The 12,053-nt window shown below is 34.4% G+C and overlaps 1 protein-coding gene across 1 annotated transcript; it reads left to right on the top strand.

Annotated features, from left to right (window-relative positions):
* Window positions 1–6,800: 6,800 nt before the first annotated feature.
* Window positions 6,801–10,857, top strand: LOC139152855 (F-box DNA helicase 1-like). The gene is made up of 5 exons (XM_070726207.1): window positions 6,801–6,900; window positions 7,553–7,741; window positions 8,270–8,371; window positions 8,946–9,051; window positions 9,317–10,857. The coding sequence occupies exons 1-5, from the start codon at window positions 6,801–6,803 to the stop codon at window positions 9,348–9,350; spliced, it is 531 nt and encodes a 176-aa protein (XP_070582308.1). The 3' UTR covers window positions 9,351–10,857.
* Window positions 10,858–12,053: the final 1,196 nt, after the last annotated feature.

Here is a 12,053-nt window from a genome sequence, read left to right on the forward strand (position 1 = left end):
TAGCTGATTGTTGCAATATTACAAATTTCTCATAGAAGCAAGTATATACTGTAAAGGAAAAAGCAGATGAGCTTATATTTACAGATTAAACAGACATTACTTCACCATCCAATTATCCCAAATTAGTTCCAATCGTGTTATGAAATACTTTATCGATGAAAGTGGTCCCAGAAGCAAGACATATACAGTGACACTAACATTCAAACTTGTTGAAACGCACTTTCTCCGACCTAGCAAATCTCATTTCGTGGAATCTATCAGAGACAGAATAATTAAATCTCAGCTTGAACAATTGTGACTTGTCTGAATATATCCATTTAAAAAAAAACTTTTGCAAACATTTCATTCTAAAAGGTACATGCAAAACTTTACCCGAAGAAGTGATCCATCAATGATGGATAAGTTGAAGGTACATCCAAATTATGACTCTGCAATAGACATTCTCAAGGAAAACCTTTCAGATACATTCATTGATGAGGTAAGTAAACTAAATAGCTTACAATTGTCAGCTTGCATGGCGTACAAGGTATTGGACAACGTACAAAAAAGCTATTCGTTTGCTCTCGCGTTTCACTGTGATGAAGTTTAAATTGCCAAATTTTAATTTTTCCTGCAGAGTGGTTATTTTTGAGTTGTCTGGAATTCGTGATGCATACTAATCTTGTTAGCAGTGAACTTGAACAGCTCTAGAAATAACCGGGGCTTAAGTTTATATACAGGATTTAATCCATCATAGCCGGTTTCTGGAACTGCTGAATGGAATGCGATCACATACAAAATGTTAACTTGCTGTCGATTCCTACGCTTGGACTCAGGAAAACAGAGCGTCGCCAGATACTGCTACCAAAGTATCGATTTTTTCTGTATATCTAAACCAACTTCACAAGAAAAAGAATCGGGGAATATGCAAACAGCTAGTTTGGTAAACTCAAGAAAAGCGACTAGATGTGTGGTTGCTTTGATGTATACATGTACTTTTAAAGTATATTCTTTAAAAGTGTTCAAAAAATGATGTATGTTACGACATTGCATGGCACGTTACTGACAATGTTACGCCCGTTTATATATTTTCAAGGAACCAAATCCATGGTGTCTGATTGCTATGTTGGCTGTGTTGGCAAAGACAGTTTAAGATGTTCAACTGATAATAAAGAGTTTGTGGAAGAGTACGCTAGCTTCCAATACAATGGAGTGCATCTACTGTGCTGCTACATTCCTGTTCGCTCTTCGACACATTGACAGAAACAGGGAGTAAGTCAGTATCCTTTAACAAATCGAAGACTAGTAAAACTGTCAAGATAGCATTTACCAGGTTATGTAAATTGCTGAGAGTTACGTCATTCACTGTTAAAATCACTGCCAAATTCGTCTTAAATGTTGAAGTATTCTTCCCCGATACATCCTGGTTACATTGTCAAATGAATTTAACAGGTTTTACGCGTAGCGTTTTAATACGTTAAATAGGCCAAATCTGAAATTGTTGCCATGAAAAGAGCATAGAACTCGGTGGAGAAACTGCTACTAAAAACAATGTTGACTAAAAAATAATCTGCCATTGTTTGTGATAAATTATCCAGTATTTTCGTTTTCTTTTAGGATGTACGTCCCCCTGAACCAGGAAGAAATACAAATGTACTAGCCTCGCGCTAGTAAACAATCTTTTTGAAAATTCCACAATCAAAACAGTGGCAACATATTAATAGTAAAAGTCGATAGAACTTTAAGATTTGTTTCCATGAAAGAGATTTCTTTCGGTTGAGAACGTAAAGAACTGACCCTGTAGTATCAATCTCAGAATTCACTATAGGCTGTTTTATGCATTGTACCACTACGAAAATATGAAAGCGTCGACGTCCTGTCCGGATACCTGGAGCCAAAGTATTTCTGGTGGAAGTAAACAACAGTCCTTGGTAAGGTACAGCGGCACTGCACAGCAGTCACTGGTAGGGTTCAGGCAAGTGCAACTTTTAAAGTAACACTTTTGCAGAGCGTAGATTGTACTTTGATTCATTAGAAAGAGTTGTATAACGCAAAAATGCCACAGCCAAGAATGTTAACAAAACTATATTTGCCAGTTATTTAGTTCCTATCGATTGTGTCTAATTACCCATTGCTTCCCACCCCAACCCAACTGGCATATCAAGTTTGTTTTTGGTCATAGTAGAACAAGATAGGATGTAAATATCACCGTTGATTTTGTTTCGTGTTGAATCTAATATGGCTACCAGATGGTTGTTTTGTTCCACCTTTGCAATGAAACGAATGGTTTCATTTGACAGGAGCGGTCCCCGATTTACATACGAGCAACTCAGGATTATCAAGTATAAACTTGAGAAAAATGAAATCTTGAAGATTATGGCATTTGCTGGTAAGGTTTATACGTCAACAGTTCATATTAGTTGTGTAAAGGGTTACTTACGGTAAGCATTTTGCCAATAGCTATCTTTTCTATCCTACAGAAATAAATCTCGAATTTGTACACCAACATTATGCTCTTTGTCCGTTCTCAATGTATGCAGAAAAAATGCTTACATGATGAAAGTTAATTTTTCGACACGTTCATGCCCACGGCGAATATCTGATACTATTACCTTCAAATTAATTAAAGTATGACGTATGAGTGAAATTCGAAGCTGAAAATTAAGCAAAAAAAATTGCATACACAATGGCAAACCATTTACCATTCAGTTATCTTTGCATGCGTATCCTAGGCACAGGAAAAACAAAAACTCTAATTGAATACACGAAGCGAAGACCAAACATGAAGTTCCTTAATGTATGCTGTGACAAGTACGTATAAGCTTATTTGTCATTCTTTCCACCTTTAATAGCACATTAGCATTTCTACTTTCTTCGCATGTGGTACTTATCTCGCAGTGAGTAGTAAAGAATTTTCACAATTACATGAATCGACATACCCATTTAGGTTCATTCCTGAACAGTGTGCGGTTCGCTTAAGTCTGATAGCTTTGGATAACTCAAAACTTAAACTAACAAACTCTAGCGTACCCTCATCAATTACTATTAAATTTGAAATGATATGAGTGAAGTGAGCCACCATACATCAAGTTGGTGTGTACTTGGTAGTATTCGTATGTCAATCATTTGTTTTTATTGTTGTTGGTTTTTATGAAATTTAATGCCACCACCGCAATGAAAAGCAAGGTATTGTCACTCTTCTTTGCGTTATGTTTTCTTAGATTTGTACAAGAAAACGAGAAAATGTCGTTCCCGGGAAATGTTACCTGCAAAACTATGTACTCACTTGCCTATAATACAACTGGAAAAAGGTATGTGCCATTGTTTCCCATTTTGCTGTGTTTTGTACAGTATTTGCTTAGTCATGTGATTTAATTGGAAATCAGAGGGAACATGACTTTACTGAGTTTCTTGTCTCCCATGGTATCTCTATGGAATCCTGTGTGCACGGTATAAGAACACATGTAAATATCAGAAGATCAATTAATGAATAAGGGGGATTATAAAAGATTGGAAATGTACAAAAATACATCGCAGATACAAGATGCAGCTTGCGGCAGAAATCAAGGCTTACCATGTGGCAAGAGAACTGCCGGTGCCAACAGACACAGACGATGGGACTTCTTCTGCTGTTGAAACGAAACTCAAGAAGAAGTATGTCAATGCGAAACTGGTCAAGGATACCATAGAATCATATCTGGCATCGACTGATGAACAAATATCAGTGGACCATACACCAAAATCATATTGTGACCGAGGAGGGGAGATGATTCTTCTGTCACATGATGATAAAAAGGCAAGTAGTCTTTTCTATAATACACACCAGTTATGAAATGGAAGAAACAGACAGTGTTATTACTAGAAGTAAAATATAGGTAGTTTTCACATTTTTCATATTATTCATTTTTGATGTGTTAAAAATATTCTGACGAATTTATCAAATACCAAAATCCATTTCTACTTTCCCCGCTTATTGTAAATGTTTATCATTTTCCATACCGAGCAGGATGTTTGAAGGTTTTGCGAATACATGTGTTAATTTGTGCCACCAATCAATGAAGCCAGAAATCACATGGTCTATACAAAAATCATAATGTCTCTGTTTTAACTGTGTCATACGTATTGTAGAAATGTACACAAGACAAAAATGATGAAGAAATGCCAGCCACTGCTAGCGATCAATTTATTTGCGATAATCGTTTTTTTTTAAAACAATACAATCAGTGAGCGATTGGTTGGTCTTTAAAGTAATGCATTTTGCCATGGTTACTCTACCTCTTTTAGATAGAGTAACCATATTGAACCCTGAGTAGGAAATCAGTCTGTGAATACAATATTTTTAAAACAGTTGGTGATTTTGTCTAATGGAAGCTATTGACAAACAGGATGTTGTTCGTGATGCTGAACGTATTTGGAAGAAAATGCAAGACACTTCCAATAGAAAAATTTGGATAACCCATGATGGTAAGTTATCTATGAAAGTGTCCTATGTATGATATACCACTAACACTTTATGTTTTTCTATCAAAGGAGAAGTATGGAGCTGCACATTTAAACAAATGATGCATTGTCAAACTGTGCTTCGACTAGTTTATGCTATTACTCAGAACACTTGACGACATTTCAGGATTATTTTAATATAATGGAAACCAAGAAACATTGAAATATATAATGAGCATAACCAATGCATTTTACACTATCATCCACCCACCAATATTCAACGAATTGGTATCCATTGTTTATAAATACTCATCAATTGCTTCAATGTACAGTTCTGTTAATCGTGGGAGATGGCCAAAAACCATTATTGGGACCATGTCATTCATATATGACTCATATATTATTTCCATAATATTCAGGATATTTGAAGCTGTACCAGCTGATGAAACCAACCCTGGACAAGTGTGATTGTATTCTAATTGATGAAGCACAAGATTGCACACCTGGTAATATACTATTTTCTATCAATTCTTCTTTAAGAACAGGTCATATTGGACTCTTAACAATCAATGCAAATGAACTCAGGATTTCCACAAATACACGCTCCTATACTCTTGTAGGTTTTCCTTTAAAAATTTTCTTTTCCTTAGCACTTCTCTACTGATCTGTGTAAAATTGGAGGGCATTGTATGGCAAGTTAGTTTTAGTTTCATATAAATGCTCCTCAAAATCCTAACTCAAATTATATCAACATCCTTGCTTCACAGCTGTTCAAGACATCTTACTTCGCCAGGACTGTCCCAAGATATTAGTGGGTGATCCACATCAACACATCCATTCTTTCAAAGCTGCAAGGAATGCTCTAAGAGATGCACCATCATCAAAGGTTTTTTACCTTACACAGGTCAGTCTTGGTACCATAACCTTTTACATGGATCATTTATTTTCGTGCTTCATTGTGTTAGTATTTCAATATTTGAAGGTGCTATTTCTTTACACTATGTAGCAGAGTGCCCTTGATATGCTACTCCGAGATATAAACACACACTCACACACGATATATACTTAATCAATATAGTTTAATTGCGTGTGTACAGTATACTAAAATCTTGTACCACTCCAAATTTAAATTCATCTTTGTGATTTTCGTCATTTTCAACAATGCTCACCAATATTATGAGTATTAACCAAAGTTGCTTCGACCAGTGTAAACTTAAATGCCATTTAAGTGTATGAGCCAAATCAAACTATGTGTATGATCGTTTTCAATTAATGTTACAAGTAGAATTTCTACTTTTATATTCTTTGTTTCAGTCATTTCGATTTGGACCACAGATAGGCTATGTAGTATCCAGTCTGTTGGAGATTTTGAAGGGAATTACTGAGAAGACTATAGTTGGTAATACCAAAAGAGGTTTGTACACCATTGCATTGCTGCTACTTGGCACTCGTTAGAAACAAGTAGGATTTAACAAAGAATTGAATCGAATAGCTTTAGCTCAACTGAAAGCAATTATCTTTGCTGACTTATTAAATCCTCTTTTTTAAATCATCTGTCATGCAAAGGAACTTTGTCATGATTATCGTCATTGAAGTTTGTCACCGCAGTATATTTATTTATGATGAAAAGAGTATTTAGGTAACAGTTTACTCTCAGTTTTTGCCTTCTGCTTTGCACTTTTAGGGATATTTTCCCCGATGCAATAGTCATAAATACTGTGAAATACAAAAAGGGTCACAAGGTTGTGTTACAATCTGATTGTACACATAATGTGGCTCCATCATAAATGTGTTGTTTTCATTACACATACATTAAGTGCGATAGAAGATTGATTTGCCTAACACCTTGTTGCGTCTCTATCATATATTTGTTGATAAATCGAATTCATTCCCTGAAGATGACAGTTCTCATGCTGATGTCAAAGGTCAGGTAGCAATTATCACGAGAAACAGTTTCACTTTATTCAACGAAGCTGTTGTACTGGCCGATGGAAGTACATCCAGGACAATTGCCTTTGTTGGGGTATGTACAGTGGCTTTCTATCTTAGTCTGGAAAATAAAATGATTACACACAAAAGTTCTCTCATTTCATGACTTAATGATTACCATCCGGATAAAATGAAAAAAACCCCCAAAATTGTGTTTGAAGCTGAAACTAACATTGTCACTGGTATGAAGTCTCTCTCGATTGTTCAACAAAATCTTGTTACTCCTGAAATTAAGTTCAATGTTCCAAACACCAAATGGAACTTGCAATATGTGGAAGTGCATGATTTCAGTACATGTACTTGATGCATTCTGGTAAGCTGTCTTATGAAAGATGCACTTATTCAAGGATATTCTGATTGCTTTCTGAAGTTCAAGAAATATTCAATGCATCATGAGTGAACAGTTATTTTTCCATTACATTTTTCAGGGAAGGAAATATCTGGTAGATCTCCTAACTACAGTAGAAGCTATATACAGTTTGTTCTGTAAAGGTACAGTTCATATTTTAATGTAACAGTTTGATTATGATAATAGTGTTTCAGGACAATTTTTATTTTGGTGTAATATTCAACATTTTTTATTGTATTCGAAAAATACATTTTATTCCACTACCAAATCAATGCATGTAAAATGCCTTGTATCCAACTTTCATAGAGCACAAGGTTATAGCACTATGTGCTTGTAAGGCAAATATATTGTATTTCAGCATACTTTAAGATGAAAAACAAACAAACAAACAAACAAACCAGAAATTATATTTATTTTCGAAAACAAAACTTATCAAAATTTCATTGAAAGTAAGAACTATTGTCACATAAACTATAGTTTTCATGATATCAAAAGTTATAATTTATTAATGCTAAGTCGTTTTTATGTGACTTTACAATTCATATAACAGTGACTTCCATAGGGCCAAAAGGAGGTGCTTTCACACTACTTGTATTGATGAGATGGAATATACGCAATCAATTTCGTCACATTGTCTTTGTACAATATTTGTGTTATTTGACACTTGGTAATTTTCGACCTATTTTACTACTTTAATTTTTCATGAAAACTCTGAAAAGCGAACATTTGAAAGCTAGCATCCTGAGATAAATTTCTACGATAAGTGTAATAATGGAAATATTGAATGTTTTTCAGATGGAAAGAAAATTAAGAATAGCTTCATCAAGAAATTTGGATCCTTTGATGCTCTCAGGGAATATGCAAATGATGCACAGGACTCCGAATTATTGCCCAGGATACAGATTGTTGAAACTCACGGAAGTAAGATACACGAATATTGTGAAAGGATAAGAAAGAGATTTGTAACAAACATTAAAACTGCTAGTGAGTTAATTGTTTTATTACAAACTATTATTGCATTATTAACTTTTATTTCAAATGATATGACCTACTTTCCAGCTTTGTCTCATCGTCTTGCACTAATGTAAAGTGATAACCTTGTGCCAAAAACAAAAGGTTTGGTAACCTTATACTTGCCTATATATGTATATATGTACAAATTGATGAATAATTTGCATATATGAACAACTTCCTACACAAACGCCCTATACGTTACACGATTTGTACGTAGAATCTTCAAGGTGTTGTAAAGACTTTGAAAGAGATAATTAGACTTGTATGTTAAAGATCATCAATTTACACATGTAACAAAAGCATATCTTATTATGCATATGTGTGAATAATGTCCAATGACTACCTACATTGATAAGTAAGAATATCAGAATGGAAAATATGGGGCTTGCTGTTGTGTATAAGAAAATGAGGTTCATAATTGATGATTGAACCATCTGGGCATGATGAGTTATTTTATACTTTATAAATCTCACATGTAATTTCGTTTATTCCTTACAGATGTTGTGTTGACGACAGCTCACAAAGCCAAGGGTTTGGAGTTTGACACTGTCAAGTTGACGGACGACTTTCTCAACTCTAGAGAATCATCGCCAAACACTGGTAAGTGATGACACTCGAAAATCTTTCAAATCCTAAACAGTCATGATACAAATTTACAAATCACTGTAATGAAATGGTTTGATTAGATCTACATCATATATATATTAGCGGTTCAATATATATATATATATATAATATATATATATATATATATATATATATATATATATATATATATATATATATATATATATATATATATATATGCGGTTCAAGCTTCGAGGCTTCTTTTGTCAATTATTACCAGCCATGACTAGTTCAAATATCGATGTATGAAGGATGTACCTTTCAGTACTTTCATTTTTGTAACAGTCACCTTGGCATTGTACTTTTAAAATATTTTATGTCTACTTCGCGTGGATGAAGTTTAAGAGTATTTACGTGCTACTTGGCCATTACAGTCTATGGCGATTTGACATAAACAACTCCACATATTACACAAAGACGAATGTGAATGAATACCATATGTAAGTCCCTATACTTTTATGTGCACATCGGGACTAGCTTAGTTTCCAGTAATTTATAGTGTTCGTGACTCATGCAGACCTCTGACTTTGTATGTTCTGCTTTACAGGGGATTTACTGGAAGATGAGCTAAATCTGTTGTATGTAGCAATGACTCGTGCCAAGAAAAGGTTGTGGATGAAGCCTGCGTTACTAAAAACTCTACAAGAAATGGGGTATGTTTTTTGGTATCTCTATAATGTACTCTAGCTTGACAGCCATGTCAACATATAAGTAAATTTGAGAGAGAGAGAGAGAGAGAGAGAGAGAGAGAGAGAGAGAGAGAGAGAGAGAGAGATCTGCATGTTTGCACATTTGCAAGAAGTCTGAAACAGGCTACATACAACAATGTATTGTCTAATTCTGGATCATAGATCTTGTACATATTATCAAAGATGACCTAATTTTGGCACCAAAAATGAATAATTTGCTTTTTTTCAGTGTTCTTCAGGACACAGCCATTATGGAATGGTAGCTGGTCGACGCAAACAAACTATGGAATGTTATATTCACACATTTCCAGTATAACAGTAATTGACATGACGTGGAAAGACATCGCAACTATTGAAGGAAAAGATAGGATTTATTGATTCATAAATTTAAAATAGTTCTTTTGAATAATGTCTAGCACAAATAGTTGTTATAATTACTAGCTGTGCATAAAAGACGTCAGGTTTAAGTGTGTCTGAAATATATACAGGTTAGATTCTATTGAAAAATTGACATTCAGATTCATATTCTTTTGATGTACATCTTTCAAATAAGAGATAGGAGATATAATTCTCATTGTCATATATTAATTTGTGTTCTCTAGGAAATGCTGAAGATAAGGATGCCTTTGAAATTATTTGAAGGCAAAGGCGTTGTATTTTATTCAAGTGTCCAAGTTCTTGTTACTTCTGCAAGATTTGTCTTACACACTTCACAGGCTTTTACAGTTACCTTTAAAGGGGTGCACCAGTGTTAATATTGAACTTCAAAGCATCAACTGCAAAGTCCAAAGAATTGCAAAGCAAAGTAAATTCAGCATGTTGAGCACATCCAAGCAGTCTCAAAGTTTTTTGAAAGTTTAATATTCTTTTCTGAAATCCAGCAATCAGCGTTTGAAACGTTTACACTGCTGACAACACTCCTGTTTATTTTTAACTTCACTGTTTCACCATGATATCTTAAACGAGTGTTGACTTTTTGTTGTACAGATATTTCAATACTGTCATTCAATTACAAGATGTTAAACAAATTCAGCTGGAATTCCAAATTACTGGTAATCCATTACTTGAAAACAACAGTTTATTGTTTTATAACCAAGTAGGAAAGATAATACAGCAGATTAATATTTTTTCTGCATGTGATAACCTAGTATTACCAGTTCAAGTTTATATTTTAAATCTTGTGATACCTTGAAAATAATTCTTAACTTTATGATATTTTAAGTATAAGATCACCAGTACACATGTAATGTATTACATTTATTATTCGATGTAGGAGTTATTCAATATGTTTTTTATAATAATAGTTGCATTGTAAATGTATTTTAACCACTATATTTTCATTATTTGAGGGAATTTTATCCAGCTGTCAGACATATGCCATAGGTAATTGTAGACCCTGTATGTAATTAGTATTCATTGAAGATTTTGAATTAAGAAACAACTCTCTTTTACAGTCCACAAGTAAGTTTAGAGATGTCTAGTTTTCTGAAATATGTATGTTTTATTAAGTCAAAGTGCATATACTTATATTATCATTGGTTTCTGCAGTTTATAATGATCACTTTTACTCAGCCAATTAACACCGCTACAGATGAAGTATATGTACATTTGTGAAAAGTTTGCTATTTGGATATCTTACACTGCCACTGTCAACCGTGTCACAAGTCTGCTCTAGATGAAATGAAATTTTATTTTCTTCACTTCTTCATATGAAACTGTTTTACCGCTTACAGTTTATTTAAATTTCAGTGAATTGAAAACTTCACTCTTAGTCACAGCAAGAATGAAATAAAATAATAATATCATATGTGTGTGCACACGCATCTAAAGGCTTTCTGCTTATTTTTCTATCTCTTCGACAAGTAATTCAGCTCCAGAGATTGATAATCTTGGTCTTTCCTCAGTTTCGTGAGTTTTCCCAACAAATTTGTACTAATCCCGAAATTTATGGAACAGAAGAAGTTGTGCTTTTTTGAGGACGCACCAGTTTGGGTCAGAGATTGAAAGCTCTGTATGTAGCAGCTAACCAGGTAGACTGAAAGATCCGTCACTCGATGGCGCACCCCCCCCCCCCCCCCTTGAGCATCCGAGCGGCAGATCTCTACTATTAAACCAGGGGCTGTAAGTGAATGTATTTTTTTCAAGATGTTTCATCTTTGTTGTAGGACTCCTTGTCGATTGTCGAATTGTTTTCAAGGCTATTTTGTAAGCTTCTGTGAGGTAAACACAATTAGGTCATAATATGATCAAGAAACCTGTCAATCTTGTCAGAGCACTGAAGTAAACTTTATCCTTTACGCTGGATGGTTTTTGTATGCATCAATTATGTTCACTTGCCTTGATTTTATCGCTTTCGTTCATTACATCAAAATGGCTATTACAGAAAAAAGAACCATTGTACCAGGATAACCCACACCCAAATAAAAATGTGTGCCTCAAAACTGTAAGACTATATCTTTTGCTCAAAGTTACCTCAATTGAAGGAAGCTCTAAAGCTTTGCAAATATTGGTGCACAGAGAAATTAATTACCCAAAAGGATTTATCCATGTTTTAATTCTGTGGGGTAATATCAAATGTTTAATTTTCACAAAAGCACGATAGCAAAAACCTTTACTCATTGAACTTGAAAATTAATCCATCCATACCATAAACCGATGGCATTGTAAAATTTTAGAGTCCGAATAGCTGTCCCCGATGCGTATAGTTAAATAAAAGAAAGGGAGACAGCTACGCGATATCATGAAATAAATAACAACCACAAAAATGAGAAAGACGGCCTTTTATAGTTTCTCTTGACCTCTAAAAGTTACTGTTCTTCAAAATCATGTGGTATCACGCCGCCTATCACGGCCTTTCCAATCAAGGGCATGGCAATCATCCGCCCACTTTACAGAAAAACAAAAGCAGTTTCAATACTGGCCATAGAGGGAGTCCTGATCATGACCCATGAGCTCCCCGACGGAAC

The sequence above is a fragment of the Ptychodera flava genome, chromosome 16 (assembly GCF_041260155.1).
Source record: "Ptychodera flava strain L36383 chromosome 16, AS_Pfla_20210202, whole genome shotgun sequence".
Classification (NCBI taxonomy): Eukaryota; Metazoa; Hemichordata; class Enteropneusta; family Ptychoderidae; genus Ptychodera; species Ptychodera flava.

Excerpts from the sequence above, each read along its gene's own strand:
- LOC139152855 (XM_070726207.1), top strand. The coding sequence starts at position 6,801 with ATGAGTGAACAGTTATTTTTCCATTACATTTTTCAGGGAAGGAAATAT. Across the intron at positions 6,901-7,552 it reads ATACAGTTTGTTCTGTAAAG|ATGGAAAGAAAATTAAGAAT; the intron begins GTACAGTTCATA and ends AATGTTTTTCAG. Across the intron at positions 8,372-8,945 it reads AGAATCATCGCCAAACACTG|GGGATTTACTGGAAGATGAG; the intron begins GTAAGTGATGAC and ends TCTGCTTTACAG.